The 18,308-nt window shown below is 49.4% G+C and overlaps 1 protein-coding gene across 3 annotated transcripts in view; it reads right to left on the reverse strand.

Moving 5' to 3' along the window:
* Positions 1-4,886: 4,886 nt before the first annotated feature.
* Positions 4,887-18,308, reverse strand: part of CACNG5 (calcium voltage-gated channel auxiliary subunit gamma 5) — a 49,939-nt gene continuing 36,517 nt past the window's right edge. The window contains exons 5-7 of one of the 3 annotated variants that reach the window (XR_007514205.1): positions 15,406-15,551; positions 12,318-15,098; positions 4,887-6,800 (exon numbers count right to left, since the gene is read on the reverse strand). Coding sequence is in view for 1 of the 3 variants with exons in the window: in XM_049861286.1 (XP_049717243.1) it covers positions 14,841-15,098; positions 15,406-15,551 (404 nt within the window). In the remaining 2 variants the exon portion in view is untranslated. Of the gene's footprint in view, positions 6,801-10,405; positions 15,099-15,405; positions 15,552-18,308 lie in introns of those variants that run through there. The other 2 variants (XR_007514206.1, XM_049861286.1) reach the window with 2 other exon arrangements.

Below are 18,308 nucleotides of genomic sequence, written 5' to 3' on the forward strand. Positions count from 1 at the left end.
CAGAGTTGCTAGCTTTTTTCCTTAACACAAGTGGGGAAGCATTCAAAATTTGAAGAAAAAAAATACAAATAACTTCTAGGTGGGTGACACTTGTACATTGAATGGGCAAATGCCTAATTTGATAAAGGGATAAATGTCAAGTATTGATTTTGAAATCCGAAAACCAATTTTCTAAGTCCAGGCCAATGAAGACTGGCTTAATGACTGCTGACTTGGAAAGCTCCTGTGGGTTTTAGGTTACAGGTTTATGCCATTTTCTTAACAACAACAACAAAAGGGAACAAATACGCAATGGCCAGGGGCAGATTATCCGATAAACAAGGTAAGCATGGGTTTACTTGTGCTTACTCCCTAGTCTGTAGTGAACAATTTCACGTGTTTCACTTTGATGTGGTGTAATGAAACTCATGTGAAATTGTACACTACAGATTAGGAAGTAAGCACAAGTAAGCTGGTGCTTACCTTGCTTATTGGGTAATCTGCCCCTGCACAATGCCCACATGGAGGAAAGTGATGGCCCCACAGCATGGGGTGCTGGAGTTTTGAATTGATTCTGGACATCAAATTTAAAAGAGACATCGCATGCAATATGGAGGGACTGGAGGAGAGGGCAGTGACCAGGGCGATGGAATGTCCCAGAGTCACAGCACCTACAGAGCACGTGGAGAAGAGGGATGTGGGCATAATTCACCTGGAGAAGAAGAGACTGATCCATGGGGACTGATAACTACCCGCACCTGTGAAGCCGCAAGCAGGGTTGGTTTGCTGTGGTTGCTAAGGGCTGAGCAAAGGCAGTAGATTGGAGTTACTTGAGGCAGAGACAGAACTGAATGCAGGAAAGAACGCCAGCTCCTTGAGCTGCCTGACCCCAGGCAGCCTCCTGGTGGAGAAGCCAACATGAAGTTCAGGAACATGACACACAGCTGCAGGGATGCCTGGAGGGATGCTGGTGCAAAGAGGGGTCCCTGGCATGTGAAATGGTTACAGGTTGAGGTGTCTTCATTGAATGGGGGCACAGGGGAGCTCCACCCCCTAAGCCTTTCCTTCACCTCCTCCTCACTTCCATCTGCCCTCTGACCACCTCTAATGGATGCCCCAGAGCCCCCAGCGTACCACATCAAAAACATTGGAAACCAGTTGCCACAGAGTTGACTCTGCAGGGTTTTCAATGGCCGATTTTTTGGAAGCAGGTCACCACGCCTTTCTTCCAAGGCATTCTGGGTGGACTGGAACCTCCAGCCTTTCGGTTAGCAGCCAAATGCACTGACACTTTGCACCACTCAGGGACTCTGAACGGGCCACATACCCCAGCCCCATCACTTATTAGCTGTGTGGCCTTGGCCAAGGCGCCTTTCGAGCTTTGTGGAAAGCGGGAATGATAATTTATGTGGTTGTGTGCAGTTAGGTACATAAAAGGCCTGGTCCAGAGCAAGCTGCCCAACCTTTGCACTAATCAGAGCAGCGGAGTGTGAGAGGCTGTAACTGGCCAGCTGGAGTCCCTTGCCCACTCCTTGGCCAGGAGAAGGGGAGAAGGGCTGCTGGGCAGATGGAAACAAAGATGTTCTCCATGGCACATTCCTATTTTGGCCTGAAATTCCTGTTCACTAGCCTCAGCTGCAAGCAACCCTGGGCGATTTTATCAGCGATTATATAATTTTAATGACGCTACATCGCAGATTGGATTCCTCAGGAAGCAGACAATGAGCCAACATGCAAGTGTTCAGGCGCTGCCTTGAGCCTGACACTTGTGAAAGGAATTGGGCAGAGGGAGGAGCCGAGTGTGATACAGTGCAGCCTCTAGGGCGCTGGCCCTTCAGAGTCATCCAGATCTCTCCAGGGTTAGCCAGGCCTTTATAGCCCCACAATGAGCCCTGGTGGCTCAGTTGTTAAGAGCTTTTGGCTGTTAACCCAAATGTTGGTGGTTCAAACCCACGAGCTGCTCTGTGGGAGAAAGATGTGGCAGTCTGCTTCCGTAAAGATTACAGCCTTGGAAACCCTATGGGGCAGTTCTACTTTGTCCTATATGGTTACTATGAGTTGGAATCGCCTCAACGGCAATAGGTTTTTATATCCCCCTGAAGTGGCTGGGTGGTGTAAACCATAAAATGTTTGGCTGCAAACCAAAAGGTTGGAGGTTCGAGTCCACCCAGAGGTGCCTTGGAAGAAAGGCCTGGTGATCTACTTCCAAAAAAATAAGTCATTGAAAACCCTATGGAGCACAGTTCTACTCTGACACACATGGGGTCTCCATGAGTTGGAACTGACTCGATGGCAACTGGTTTGGTTTGTTTTATTGTCCCACATGGATCAGTCATTGGGTGTGGGCTGCCTGGGCGGAGGGTGGGACCTTGGGCGAGGAGGCTTTCTGCAACTGAGGCAATTTCGGAATAAAGGGGCTGAGGGTCAAGCAATCCTCCCAGCGGCCAGGGTGACAAGTCCTTCACTGAAGGCGGGTCTGGGTGGTACTCAGTGTCCACCACATGGTAATAATTATGGTTGTTGTCATCATCACAGCTTCTCCATTGGACTGTGAGCTCCCTGAGGACAAAGGGACAAGGTCAGGGGCTTGACCACTGCTGTCTCCACCCCCAGCTCCCACCTGGCTCTCTGGAGAGTCCACAATGGCTGTGTACCCAATGCAATGATGGCAGCTGTTTATATGCATCCTTAGTATAACGTGCCACGTTTAGAACATAAAAAACAGCCTCCCTGGCCCTGGCCTTCTGGGCTTGTTCTGGGTTTCTGTGGAAGCTGGCGAAGAAGTGGCCATTCTTGAGCCATTTCATCAGGGCAGCCCTCTGAGACGAGAACTTGTGATGTGGGTGTTTAATGCCTTTGGGACGGAGGGAAAGCACAGAGACCAGAAAGAATAGTAACACTAATATTCATGACTCTGAGATATGTGTCTAAAATACAGATGAGATCAAAGAGTGGTCTCTGGGACAGGGCTGGCAAAATGTTTTGTACAGACATACATACTTCTATTTTATAGATGTGGAGAGGCTCAGAGGTGAAATGATTTGCCAGCATCAAATCTAGCTCCAGGCTGCTGCTGTGGGAACAGGGACCTTTATGTTACAGGGTGCCTGGTCCAAGACAATGAAGACACCTGGGCAGACAAGCTGGGCGTGGGGATCAAGTCTCTGCTTGCACTACCCCTTTCCCGAGGCTCTTGCCTCCTTGCCATGACCTGGGGTCCTCATGCCAACTTGTCAGCAAGCCAGCCTGGCAAAACCTGGCTATTGGATTCAACTGAAGTGTGTGGACAGGGTGTAAGTGGGGAGACACAGAGCTTACTTGGGACACAGTCAACTTTAAAAGCCTTGGTGCTGTGGGCAGGTCCTTTGACTTGAGGAGTCTGTAGGACGGGTCGGGGAGAAGGTTGGGGAGATGTTGGTCGGAGAAACCCCCGTACAGGTTTTGGGGTTGGTGAAATGCAAGCTTTCATATCTACTAGCCCATTGACCATATATGACACCCCTTGCACTCAGTTTCCTAATCTGTCCAATGGGCATAATACTTTCTTGGTTAGATTGTTCTAAGGATTCAATGGAGTTCCATATACAAAGCACCTGGCACATTGTAGATGCTTAAGAAATCTTAGTTCCCATCCTTTTATTTTTTTTCCAAGGAAACAAAGAGATCCTGGGAGTTTGAGGAGGTTCTGGGGCCTCTGTTCTCTGCAAAATCTTGGAGAGAAGGAAGAGGAAGGACCAAAGGAGCAGGAGTAGCGACAGCCCTGTGTTTAGGGGGAGCAAAGACGCACTGAGAGTTCCAGATTGAGCTACTGTATGGGAATAATTATGGCTGCTATTTTTGTGCATTTGTTTAATAATGTTAATTTGGCGACAGCCTGATATTATAGCATCCTCTCCCACACAGGGGTGGCTTTAGTTCCCTAGTCACTAGATTCCATTTGCATTTTCCCTGTGGGGTTTGGAGCTTGGAAGCTGATGACTCACAGCCGGAGGGGCTCTCCAGGAAAGGCCCCTTTGCACGTGGGGGCAAGAATTGTGGGGGCGCGAGCCCCTGGCAATGTCACCCTGCGACAAGGCAAAATTGAACTTGCCCAGTCTCCCTGGGAATGGTCTTCCAGCCTGCTCTGGGCCTCTGTGAACACTGGTGAAGAAGTGGCCATTCTTGAGGCATTCCATCAGGGCAGCCTTGTCAGAGGAGAACTTGTGATGTGGGCGTCTAATGTCTTTGGGGCAGAGGGAAAGCACAGAGGCCAGGAAGAATAGTAACTTTAATATTGACAACTCCGAGATTTGGGTCTAAAATGAAGATCCAAGAGCGGCTTCTTGGGGAGGACTGGCAAAATGTTACTAGTGGCTGTTTTTGCCGGAAACAACCCAAATGCCCACTAGTTGGGAACTGGGGGAATAAATGGCAGTGCATGCCCATGACAGAGCAGAGGTGGCTACACAGAGGAACGAGGACCGAGGTACAACAGCCAGAGAGCTGATGGGGGGATAGTTCTCTGAACTGCAGTATTCCAGCTCATAAAGGAAGAAGGAACAATATCATCAGAACATCACCATTTTGCAACTGCTAATAAAAGGGTGGACCTGGACCGTGTCTATCAATGGCTGCCAACATCACAAAGGAAAGAAGCCGGATGTAGGTGCCCCTGAAGGAAGCCCATGGCACACCTGTGGGCTGTTATCATCAAGGAATCAACCTGCGTCTGACAAAGCTTCTAGTAGCTCCACCTACCGATTTACAGGTCATAGAAGGGACAGAAGAAAACGTTCATCAGCACCTCCATAGGATACAGTCAGAAAAATCCAGACTGTAGGAAACTGTGGGTCAAATGATGAGGGATGGGGGTGAGGAAATATATAGACAAAAAGAAACATAAGAGACTTAAAAACCAATTGCAACGTAAGGATCTTATATTGATCTTGACAAATCCTAAAACAAACACATACACATATTTTAGAAAAAAACTGGAAGAATCTGAACATTGAACTAGATATTTGATGATATTGAGGAATTGGTGTTAATATTTTATGTGCATTAGTGACATTGTAGGGAGCCCTGGTGGCGCAGTGGGTAAAGCGATCTGATTGCTAACGGAAAGGTCGGCGGTTCGAAACCACCAGCGGCTCCATGAGAGAAAGATGTGGCAGTCGGCTTCCATAAAGATTTACAGCCTTGGAAACCCTGTGGGGTCTCTATGAGTTGCAATCAACTCCACAGCAGTGGGTTTGGTTTTTGGTTTGGTGGCATTGTGGTTTAAAAAGAACCGTAATTTTTTTTGGAGATACCCAGTGAAATATTTACAGGATAAACAATATGATGTTTGGGGGGTGCTTCTAAATAATCTGGAATTGGGCATGTGTGGAAGCTGGTTGATGAGTTTGAGGAAGTTCATTATATATACTGCTTTCTCTACTGTTGTGTTTCCATAGTAAACAGGGCTTTTAAATAATTGGATTTGTTTGGAGAGTGAGGGTATGCACCATTTCTTTTCTTTCTCTCCATTGTCTATGCTTCTGTAACTTTCTAAGATGGCCATGTATTACGTTCAGAGGAGTACCTCACAGCAGTGGTTAGAACCGCAGATTTTGGTGTCAGACAAATGTGATCTCTGTTCTTATTCTCTAAGAGTCAGCTAATGAAATACCAGTGTGGGTGGCTTAAAACAATAGAAATTTGTCTTATAGTTCTGGAGGCTAGGAGCCTGAATTCAGGGCATCAGCAGGGCCATGGTTCACTCCAGGGGAAAGCCCTGACACATCTCTCTCAGCTTCTGGTAGCCCTAGGCGTACTTTAGCTTACAGATGCATCTCCACATGGCTGTCTTTCCCTCAGTCTCTCTGTGTCTGTTTTCTTCTTTTATAAGGACACCGCTCAGAGGGATTAGGATTCACCCTACTCCAGTGTGACCATACGTTAACCAACAACATCTTCAAAGACCCTATTTCCAAACAAGATCACATTCCCAGGTGCTGGGGGTTGGGACTTCAACATATCTTTTTAGGTGACCCAATTCAATTCACAACACTGGGTTCCTGGAGTGGTGGAGACCACAGTGCCTTTGCAGGGCTCGAGAGAGGTGGCAAAGTGATGTTCCTGAAGACACTGGACATCAGTCACCAAGGCTCCATGCTTCTGCAAGGACCCTACACCTATACTGTGATGAACTGTAGATTTCCAGCTACACGGTAACTGCCGCCATCCCCTCCCCACTTGGTTCCTGTACAACTCTCAGTGGCACTGAATTTCTCATGACCCTGGTGAGTGGGGCCTCAAAGTCAGATTTAATTTGATTTAGAAAAACAAGGTGATATTTTTTGCATGTAAGTGTTGTGGAGTCAAATTCGTTTTCACCACATTTTTTTGTTCTTTGCACCCCATGCAGCAACCAGAGCTCACACATTAGGTGTTGCAGAAACGTTTTGTTGAACAAATGAAAATATTCCCACATTCTCTGCAGCTGATGATGGACTTCAAACTATCAAGAGTTTCACCTTCTGCACTACTTCCACTTTGACCATTTGCTTCAGGGAGCCCAGAGTCTGATGTGAGGGTCTCTCCAGGATCTCACGCTGACTCCTCCAGCCGTTTGCCTTGGTCAAGTTGTTGGGATGCTCCAGATCAGCCCTAGTCACACGCTCACTAGTCAGTCCAAACATGCGGAATGAGTCTCCTCCAGCGAGGAGAGGGCGGTGAAGTTCCATCACTGATTGGTTGGACCTTGGTTAGGAAAATCTGGAATTGTTCTGCAGCCATCCCCAACACTGTTGGGCATCATGAGCACTCCAAAACTGGTTGGCATCATGAGCACCCCAACACTGGTTGGCATCATGAATAGAAATGGGAGATGAGGAATCAGGATTAACAAGTACAGGGCCTTCAAGGACACAACACATCACTGCTCTTTCCCCTTTACTGAGATGTTTTCTTCCCCCATCTATCTTTGGATGGGGACCTGGACTTTTTCTCTGATTACAGAAGTAGGTGCATATGCCATGATGGGCATTGAGAACTACAGACACCAACCTCCTGGGTATGCACTAACCATCTGAAACAGAACTTGCAGAGTACTTCAAATATTCCTAGTTGTGGGATTATGGTCCCCAAACCTCTTTAGGCCTCAGTATCCTTTTATGTACAGTATTGAAAGGGTTAAATGAGAAAGTGCTTACAAAGTGCCTACTACGTGTCAAGGCCTCAGATAAGGGCTTTACTTGCTTGTTGATGATGATGATGTCTGGTGATGACCCTCTCCTGGAGTTGAAGTCATAGTGTCTAAACTGACATTAACAAGAAACGGCCTTGATTCACGATGGTGAATCCCTCTTCTGCAAAATTATGACTGACCTAATGGGACATTATCCAGCCTTGGTCATTTAGGGCACTGAGAATTACTTTGGCTTTAACATATGGTACTCACCTGGAGTCTCTAGTGGGGTTTGTTTTATTTAGTTTCTTTGCCATTTTGTTACTAAAAACAACTTAATCTCAGGAGGACTTTGCAGTTTACACAGTGTTTTCTCATGAATTCTACTGTATCTGAAATGGGGTGGGAGGTGGATGTGTGAGTATGGGTGCATTTAAAACAAAAAAATGGCCCAAGTTCAGCCTACTGAGAATACTGTGATACATGGCCTCTTCATTGCCTGACCAGAAACCTCCAAAGCCCTCAAGTCTTGTTCTTCTTATGGTCGTGGAGTGCAAAATGAATTATTCATAGACTGGTGATGAAGATTGGTTTAAACTCTGCAGTAGGAGCCCTGAGACTGCAGGGTCATTGGCTGAACATCCATCAGGCCCACTCAGGGCCAGAGTCCATCCTTGGCCCTGTCAGTGGGGCAGAGAGCATGTTGGCTCCAGACTGCTGAGCACTACTATCCTTTCTCAAGGGCAGGCTCTTCCTGCATCCCAATGAATATTGGCTCATCAGGGAAAAGGGTCAGGAGCTCAAAGGCTGGGCATGAGCTCATGGCTCTGACGTCTTGCCCAAGGCACAGCCTTTTCAAAGGAGGTAATGCCTGTGTGGGCTGGGAGGGAGCAAGGAACACATCCAGAACTTCAGCCTCCTCAATTGCCCACTCTGCATTTCCTCCTTCCTCTCCTGAATTCTGTTTGGGAAGCCACTACTCCTCAACTAGATAGCTAGCCTAATCCCAGCTCCAAGGGTGAATCCTGATAGGCCTAAACCAGTGGTTCTCAACCAAGGCTTCATGTACAGTATTGGCTAGTGTCCCCCCAAAATTCCTGTCCTTCCCAGAACCTCAGAATTCCTATTATTTAGAAGTAGGGCTGTTGCAGATGTAGTTAGTTAACATGAGGTCATATTGGAGTAGGCTGGGCCCTTAAAGCAATATGACTGCTGTTCTTCTCAGAAAAGATGAGACACAGAGACACAGAGGGAAGGCGGCCATGTGAAGATGGAGGCAGAGATTGGAGGTATGCTGCTAAAAGCAAGGAATAGCTGGGGCCACCGGAAGCTGGAAGAGGCAAGGAATGGTCCTCCCATGGAGGCTTTGGAGTCAGCATGGCCCTTCCCACACCTCTCAGGCCATGAACAGGATGAGGGATTCTGAGGGCAGGGCTGCCTGGTATGACAAGTCTGCTAAAGCTTGGGTTATAAGTGATGGTGACTCTGAGCCAGCACTTAGCTGCAAGTCAGCACATCTTCCCCATTGGGCACCACAAGAATTTCCATCTCAATTCTCATTTAGGGTCACTCCTTCCCAGAGAAGGAGCCTGGGGAGGAAGCCCATCCTGTGGATGGAGAACCTGAAGTGTGCCACTGGTTTGTCCAGAGTGGATGGCAGGGGCAGTGGAGGCATGAAGGCCAGTTCTAGGGTTCTTTCTCTGGCCTAAGGAAGCCTGGATTGGGACTTGGTAAAGGAAGCTACAGATCCTACTCCTGAAGCCCTTGGCCCACCAGGGTAACTAGCCAAAGCCTTGGCTTTCTCAGAAGCCCCAGCCTGCTTATTCAAGGCTTGAGGCTGAGTGTTTTCGTGTCAATTCTCAGGCGAGTTTTTCCAGGAGAATGACCAAATCCTCGCCTAACCCAGCTACCACCTGGAAACTTTCATCTCCTAATAGTAGAAGAGTTGGGAGCCCTGGTGGTGCAGTGGGCAAGAGATTGGCTGCTAACTGAAAGGTTGGCAGTTCAAATCCACTAGTCACTCCTTCGAAACCCTACAGGATAGTTCTACTTTGTCCTGTGGGGTCTCTGTGAGTCGGAACTGACTGGATGGCAATGGGTTTGGTTTGGTTTTTTGGAATAGCAGACAGTCACACCTTGGGACATTTCAGCCCTAGAAGCATCTTCCTGCCAAGGAGGCCAGTCCTTTTGTTTGGCATCAAAATCGTGCCTTTTGCTCTTGAACCTGGTCATTGTCTCTGGAATTGGCTAAACAACGGCCTCATTCCCCATAATGCTATCCAGGGGAGCAGAGGCTGGGCTGGAGGCTCCCCTTCCTCTCTGCCCCTGTAGCTGGGAGTAAGGAATGGGGCAGTGGAGTTCTGCCTTCATCCCCCCACTCCCCTTTCCCTCCTGTTACTCTGGGGGGGTGGTGCTATTTGCACTCTATTATGCAACTTCTTGTTCTTCCTTGGGGTTCACCAAGTATCTGATTTCTTATCTAAATTCCAAATTCTGGGTGCACCTGGCAAGCAGCAGGTGCTGGAGTTCCACTACTTGAGCTTGGCTGGGTTTTGCCTGTAAAACCTACAGGCTTTTGCATTGGGGAGGGAGCCTGGAGACCATTTTGTCCAACGCCTTCCTTGTATGAATGAAAAAAGTTCTTGAGGGCTACTGGGCACCCTGTCACACAGGGAGTGGTAAGAACTCAGACCTCTGAACAGTGGGGCTACCGGGGAACCAGCACAGCCATGGGCCCACTGTATGCAAATATACAAGGGCAGTGCTGCCCAGGGCAGAAAGTCTTAGCCCTGTGGAGCTGTAGAGCTAGCAGAGCCTCCTGGCTCTCATTACACATGGGGAGCCAAGGCAGACTGGGGAGGGCACGACTTGTCCAAGGTCACAGAGAAAGGTCTAGGCCCTGGGTGCAGTCGTTACCTGGATCTGTGGGAATTCAGTGACCTTAGCACCACTGGAAGGAAGGACCCGAGACTCCAGCACCCATCCTTGGATGTGTGGGTCCTGGAGGGGCATCTGCCCGATTTGCAACTCATCTGAACACCTGGAACACAGACAGCAAGAGCAGCTGCCTCTTGTGGGCACAGCCCCAGGGTGGCACCAACTCTGGCCTGCCTGTGGCCCAGCACCACCTCTTCCCCCCATGGGGAAGGCTGACTTCTTCCACATGACATGGAGCAGCAGCCATGCCACTACTGAGCCCACACCTGCCCAACCTGTGCACAAGTGTGTTTGTCAGAATTCACTCATTCATCCACTTCTCTACCCACTCACCACGTGGAGTGTTTGTGTTCCAAAGGCTAATTAATTTCCCAAGTGGCATATTAGCATATGGGAAAAGTCAAGGCTCGTGGGAATTGCACACAGGCTCTGACAGAGGTCAGATGACCTCTGCTAAGTGGACAGCCTGTGAAACCAAAGCCAAACCCGTTGCCACTAAGTTGATTCCGACTCATAGCAACCTTATAGGACAGAATAGAACTGCCCCATGTGGTTTCCAAGGGGTGCCTGGTGGATTCAAAGTGCCGACCTTTTGGCTAGCAGCTGGCCAGCCTGTGAAGGAGGCTTATAAAGGCCCGGTGCAGCTCTACATCTCCCTCCCCACGCTGGAAGCACAGCTCCATTTTCTCAGCTCTTAAGGATTCCCGGGGTGGTGCAAGGAGTCTTTGCGTGGCACAGTTAAGCTCTCAACTACCAACCAAAAAATTGGTGTTTTGAGCCCACCCAGAGGTGCCTTGGAAGAAAGGACTGGCAATCTGCTTCCAAAAGGTCACAGCTTGAAAACCCTACAGAGCAGTTCTACTTACTCCACGCACATGGAGTCACCACGAGTCGGAATAGACTCCATGGCAACAGGTTTTTGGTTGGGTAGTACAAAAAAATTAACATGCTTGGCTGCTAACCAAAAAGTTAGAGGTTCAAGTTCACCCAGAGGTGCCTTGGAAGAAAGGCCTGGCAATCTGCTTCTGAAAGGTCACAGCTTTGAAAACCTGACAGAATGCAGTTCTACCCCACACACATGGGGTCGCCATGAGTTGGAATCGGCTTGACAGCAACTGTTTTTTTAAGGTGGAATTCTGTTTTCCCTGCCCTTGTCCACCCTCTAGGTGCTTTTATTTAGTTATTTAGTGAGCTGCTCAAACAGTAAGGAGGGGGCTCCTCCCGCAAGTAGTCGTCTGGGAGCATTGTTGCTAAGGCAGATTTGCCCCCGACTCCTCTACCCCTCAAGTCAGTGCCCAGCTCAGACAACAGGCTAGTCCTTTGAAGGCCATTTGGTGGCGTTGGTGGGGTAAGCCGGTGTCACTGGCCCAGCCCTGGGGAAGAAAGGAGGGTGGTGGGTTCCAGGTGGGAGGAAACCGGTGTCAGAACTGTCCTCCCCTCTCGGCTGGTAACCCGGAGTGGTTTTATTCTCCTATTCCTGAGACTTTGGTTTATCAGTTCCCCCTCCCACTTTTGCGGGTGAAAAATAAAACCCATCAAATTATTTTTTTAAGTGCTTGAGGAAACAAAAGATCAGATGGTGTATTGGGGAAGAGGTCCTAATTTATGATTTCTGAGCTGAGTTTATACATTTCAACGTTTGATAAAAATCTTTTGATCATTGAGACCCTGCAGACAGTTCTGGGGCTAATTGATAGACTGAAAGGAAACTGTACTGGCTGCACAATTATTGATCCTTTTGCCCATTCGGAGTAAGCGAAAGCAATTAACCAGAACCTGTTCCTAAGACACGTGCAAATTGTATGTTCCCAGGTAAGAGCTGCTACTCTCAGCAGCTCTGCATCCAGGCAGGTAAAGTCCCGTCCCAATGATGGCACAGTCAACTATCACCTTGTATTAAGAGTGGTTTCTATTTTTTCATGTGCACAAAAACGAGCTTGGCACAGCAACGGAGAAAGAGTGCTTTAGAGAGAGAAGAGTGCAAGTCAGCTAATTACATTGTCAAGAATTGGAGCAAAGCACATCTAAAACAATGGTCCAGTTTGGAAATGCTACGAAATGGTCTCCAGGTACACTAACTGGCTTGGCAATCGATTCCGGTGTTTTGGGGAGAATGTGGTTTCAATATTATTCTCTAAGCAGTAATACAGAGTACAAGAGTTATTCCAAGGGCACCAGGCTGTGGAAGCTGGGGTTTATACTTGCTACCCATTTACAGGGGGCAGAGATGGCTCAGTGGCCGAAGTCTCACCTTCTATGCAGGAGATCCTGGTTTAATTCCCAGCCGACACACCTCATGTGCAGCCACCAGCTGTCTGTCAGTAGAGTCTTGTGTGTTGCTATGATGTTGGACAGGATTCAGTGGAGCTTCCAGACTAAGACAGAGTAGGAAGAAAGGCCTGGCAATCTACTTCCGAAAATCAGCCAAGGAAAGCCTACGGATCACAACAATCCAATCTGTAACTGATCATGGGGATGGAGCAGGACCTGACAGCATTTTGTTTTGTTGTACATGGGGTCACCATGAGTCGGTGGCTGGCTCGATGGCAGATAACAACAGCATCAGTTTATAGGCAAGGGTGGAACAGTCACATACGAGAGCAATCTGGAGCTTTTTACATGACACTGGATCTTTAGAGTTGGGTGCGGGGCAGTGGTGGGCGGGCTTGGAAATTATTTAGGCTGAGCCCCTCAGAGGAGAAAGGGCTCGCCCAAGGATCCCCGGCGAGTTAGGGCTCTGGCACTGCCTTCTCTTATCTCCTTTTCCTCTACCAGGCTGTGAGACAAATGGAGTAATCCAGCTATGAAACCATCACCCTTCCAAAGGTGCCGTTTTCTGTACTCATTTCCAGTGTGCACTTTTGCCCATTGTGGCTTCGTGCACCAAGAGCCTGATAGTATCTCTGAGAGAGCATGAGAAAAGAGAGAAAAGCTGCCACAGCAAAAGTACATGGAAAAGAGAGCATGGTGTTGTTCTGCTACTAAAGATCTCAAAACCAAAAATGTACAACCTGGAGAAATGGGGGGGGTGGGGTGGAGGGAGAGAGGGGAGGGGTACATCTCAGAGGAGGCAGCTCCCGTTTTCCTCACCTGGATTTCATGGAAGGTTCCTCCTTCCTTAGCTCAAGTTTCCTCCCAGGAAAACAGGTGTCACGCTGCCCAGACCTCCGAAGGTATCTGATTTGCCTCCCTGTGTCCATACTCAGGTCCCTGGGTGGTGCAGTTTGCACTAGACTACTAACCTAACAGAGCCCTGGTGGTGCAGTGGTGAAATGCTCGGCTGCTAGCCAAAAGGTCAGCAGTTCAAACCCACCAGCTGCTCCATGGGAGAAAGATGTGGCGGTCTGCTTCTGTAAAGATTTACAGCCTTGGAAACCCTATGGGGCAGCTCTACTCAGTCCTATAGGGTCACTATGAGTTGGAATCAACTCAATGGCAATGGGTTTGGTTTTTTGGTATTAACCTAAAGGTTGACAGTTCAAACCCACTCAGCGGCACCATAGAAGGAAGGCCTGGTGATCTGCTTCCATAAAGATAACAGTCAAGAGAACTCTACGGAGCACAGTCCTACTCTGTCACACATGGGGTTTTCACAAGTTAGAACTGACTTGTCAGCAACAGGTTTGCTCCCATACTCAGGAAACATATCAGGACTGAATTGGCCCCCAAATATCCACAGCATCCTCGGGAGAGATGGATCACTCTGAGTCTGGCTTGTTTAGGCTCAAAATGCACCAGGTATCCCAAATCCGGTTCCACATCCCAGGCGGCCTCTTCTGAAAGCTGGCTTTTACTTAGATGGTAGAGACTTCTGTCTGCATGATTAGATTTCAGGGCCGTGGATCAGAAATATTGCCCTGGTAAGCTCCATGAGGGCAGTGGCAGTTTCCCCAGGCTTAAAACAGTGCCTGGTAGTATTAACTCAGACCAGCCAGATTCTGAAATTCTCATGGTCAGTCACCTCTTTGGGTTAAGGCATTAAAGACCCCTCATTAAATATGTTACCAAGGGGGCCGTGCATATTAATGCTTGATCAGCCATTAACACCTCTTTGTGACTTCAGGGTGGCTTCACGCCCACCCTTAGTCCCCTAGGGACAGGGCCCAGGACAGCTGAGTTCTAGAGGGAGGGGGAGAGAAGGACAGGTTTCCAGCTCATTGAGGCTGACAGAGGGATGCAGCCTGTGGGCTGGGAGGTGGAGGGTGCAGATGTGTGTGTTGTCTGGAGGGATGTGGGTGACACAAAAGAAGGGGTTTCACAAGAACACTTTCTACTAGATGGTTTGGAACCAGCCAGACCTCCATATCAAAGTCACCTTTTGGCCCAATGGCTCAGGTCATGGAAAGAGGGGGCCAGGCGAGTTGGCAAGCTCACAGGTCCAGCTGGATCCATGTAAAAGGACTTGGCATCTCAGAGTTGGACTTGGCCGTGAAGTTGGGTGTGCAGGGAGGAATATACAACTGGAACACCTGCTTCTCTGGGCACAGGAGAGCTGCTGGCTTCTGGGGCCAAGGCTCTGATTGGTACCCAGGAGGTTGGGCTACACCCATGCTCTCAGCCAGCTTACCTGCTGGCCCTAGACCCTAGACCCCCACCCACTGGAGGTTACACCTACCCTGGGGGAAGCAGGGAGAAGACACGTGTCAAGCAACAAGAGCTAAGCATGGGGTGGCCTGGGCCTGTCAACCACAGGCCTGGGCTCACGGGCCAGGCAGAGGGAACACTGAAGGGGCTGTCTGTCTATCTGAAGTCCAGGGAGGGAGGTAGCCAAGCCTCAGCAGGGAGAAGATGACATCTGGTCATAGTCGGGGCACTTGAGCAAGGCTGGGTAGTTGCTGTTCATCTGTAGGGAGGCGTCGCTGGAGATGTCGGAGGGGCTGCGGCCCCGGACCCAGGCGTCCGGGTGTAGAAACTGGCCCGAGTAATCGGAGCAGTTGCTCAGACGCGGGCGGTAGAAGCCGGGGTGAGGCCTGTACATGTCCTCGGCGGTATACCGCTTCATGAACAGGTACACGGACATCACCCCAGCACTCTGCAGTAAGGAGAAAGCAGAGATGAGCTCACTCACTGCTGAGGCCCGGCCTCGCTCCCCCCAGGTGGCGGGGTCTGTGCACGATCCCAGGGCTGCAGTGGCATGGGCAGTGGATGGGAGCAGAGAGCCCTGGGTACCCCCGGGTGGAGAGACAGAGGACGGTGGAAAAGTGACACCTTCTGGGGATGAACAACAGAAGTAGATCTTAAGTGCAGGACTGTGTCCAAAGCCTTCCTCCCCGCTACTAGGACTGCACAGTCCCCAGCCCCCCACTCAGGCTGTCCCAGCACAACTGGAAGGGGGTTACCTCTGTTAAAAGGAAGGAGATGGCAGCGAAGGCAAACGACCACCCGTATTTGTAGTTGAAATAGGTCTCTGAGTCCTTGGTCCTGTTGAGCATCTCGTCATTGATGCTGGAGATGTAGAGCACCAGGCCGACCACGAGAGAGAGGCCTGGGCAGAGGCAGGGGAAAGGGGACAGTCAGTAGACAGAGACCTGGGGAGTCCACTAATGTGGCACCCACCTCCCCTTCTGGTTCAGAAATACATCCACCAGCCTCGTAACGATTCATTTATTTTGGAGTTCAAGGAAGACCCTGGCTGGAGCTGACAACATTGTTTAGATTAGCACCTTGTAAATAGCAGAGGGAGTCCTTGGGTGGTGCGAACACTTACCAAGTGGTGGGTTGCTAACTCAAAGGTTGGTGGTTTGAGTCCACCCAGAAGTACCCAAGGAGAAAGGCCTGGTAGCCTACTTCCAAAAAATCAGCCACTGAAAACCCTATGGTGAACAGTTCTACTCTGACACACATGGGGTCACCATGAGTTGGGGTCACCATGAGTTGGGGTCACCTTGAGTTGGAGTCACCATGAGCTGGGGTCACCTTGAGTTGGGGTCACCATGAGCTGGAGTCACCATGAGCTGGGGTCACCATGAGCTGGGGTCACCATGAGCTGGGGTCACCATGAGCTGGGGTCACCATGAGTTGGGGTCACCATGAGTTGGGGTCACCTTGAGTTGGGGTCACCATGAGCTGGGGTCACCTTGAGTTGGAGTCACCATGAGCTGGGGTCACCTTGAGTTGGGGTCACCATGAGCTGGGGTCACCATGAGCTGGGGTCACCATGAGCTGGGGTCACCATGAGCTGGGGTCACCATGAGTTGGGGTCACCATGAGTTGGGGTCACCTTGAGTTGGGGTCACCATGAGTTGGGGTCACCTTGAGTTGGGGTCACCTTGAGTTGGGGTCACCATGAGCTGGGGTCACCATGAGCTGGGGTCACCATGAGCTGGGGTCACCATGAGTTGCAGCACCGTGAGTCAAACTTGCCATAGGTCCGGGTAGACTCAACAGCAACTGGTTTAGATAGTAGAGAGTGGCAGGTAGGAAGACTCCCCGTCTGGCCAGCTCCTGAGCCATGGGCTAAGCCCACTGGTTCTACCCCCTCTCCCAGCAGCATCACCTGGGGAGCTTGTAAAACAGACCATGCCTGAGCCCCAGCCCCAGAATTCCTGTTCATTAGCCTGAGTGGAGACGGTCACTGTACTGTCTTGAAAACCCCCCAGATGATGCTAATAAGAACCAGGAGTGAGAACCACTGAATTAACAAGTGGCTGCTGCTGAGGAATAAGCGAGGTCCCCTTAGCTGAGCAGCCAGGGCCACCAACTCCCCCTCTAGCAGAGAGTTGTGGCAGCCCGACTCACCCTAGGGGATGCTGTTGTTGTTAGGTGCCATCAGTCGGTTCCGACTCACAGGGACCCCATGTACAACAGAACGAAACACTGCCCAGTCCTGCGCCAACCTCACAATCATCGTTATGTTTGAGCCCATTGGTTGCAGCCACTGTGTCAATCCATCTCATTGAAGGTCTTCCTCTTTTTTGCTGACCCTCTACCAAGTATGATGTCCTTCTCCAGGGACTGATCCCTCCTGATAACATGTCCAAAGTATGTGCGAAGTCTTACCATCCTTGCTTCTAAGGAGCTGCTACCTGAGATTTTTAGGTGGGAGAGAGTCTGTCCAGACTATCTGTCAAGCCTTAAACCAGGAGGCCCCTGGGGCCCAGACTCCAACTGCCATTGTATAAATGACTGCCTCAGGCATCAGGTTCCACCAATTAGTAACTGTAATTGAATCAGGACATAATTAATTACTCAGTTTTTCGCTGTTCAGGTTTAATTCCATTCACATTATTTATGAAACTGGGGCATCTTGAAGAATGAATGTTAAAGGAAAATAGGTGCGATTCAAGCCTTTCTCAGCCCTTAACTCATGTTTGAATCATTACTGCCCCAAATGAACTCTCTATTATCATTAAAACAACTTCACCTGGTCCAGCTCTCTGATCCTGAAGCTCATTGCTGAAAAGCGACAGGTACCTTGAAGCTATGGTAAAGCCTTGGCTATTGTGAAAGGAATAATAAAGAGTGAGCTTAACCGTGGGTCTGTGCCTCTTAGACTCAGTGGAAATATCACCATGCAGGGAGGGGTTGGGCCGAGGGCACTACAGGCACTCAGTAAATATTTGTTGGATTGATGAAAGGGTGAATGGATGGATTAATGGGTGGAAGAGGGGTAGGTGGGTGGATGGATTGAAAAATAGGTAGATGTATGTATGGATGGATGGATGTAAAGGTGGGAGGGAGGGAAGAAAGGAAGGAAGGAAGGACAGAAGGAAGGAAGGAAAGAATAAAGAAAAGAAGGAAGGAGGGAAGGAAGAAAAAAGAAGAAAGGAAGAACACTTCTTGGATATTAGGAATTCTGATTGCCACCTGGCTCCCAAGCCATGTTAACGTGAAAATCTTGTAAAAAGGAGCTTCAAGTGGCTTGGGAGTCAGGCGGCAATCAGAATGCCCGATGTCTAACAGCTGTTTGACCTCTCTTTATCCATCCATTCATGCACTCATCCATCCATCCATCCATCCATCCATCCATCCATCCATCCATCCATCCATCCATCCATCCATCCATCCATCCATCCATCCATCCATCCATCCATCCATCCATCCATCCATCCATCCATCCATCCATCCATCCATCCATCCATCCATCCATCCATCCATCCATCCATCCATCCATCCATCCATCCATCCATCCATCCATCCATCCATCCATCCATCCATCCATCCATTATTCAAGTCATCTACTCACCAATCTTTGATCTAAGCATCTTCTCACCCCTCCCTGATCAGCCAGGCCAAAAACCCA

This window comes from Elephas maximus, chromosome 19 (genome assembly GCF_024166365.1).
Source record: "Elephas maximus indicus isolate mEleMax1 chromosome 19, mEleMax1 primary haplotype, whole genome shotgun sequence".
In the NCBI taxonomy this organism is placed as follows: Eukaryota; Metazoa; Chordata; class Mammalia; order Proboscidea; family Elephantidae; genus Elephas; species Elephas maximus.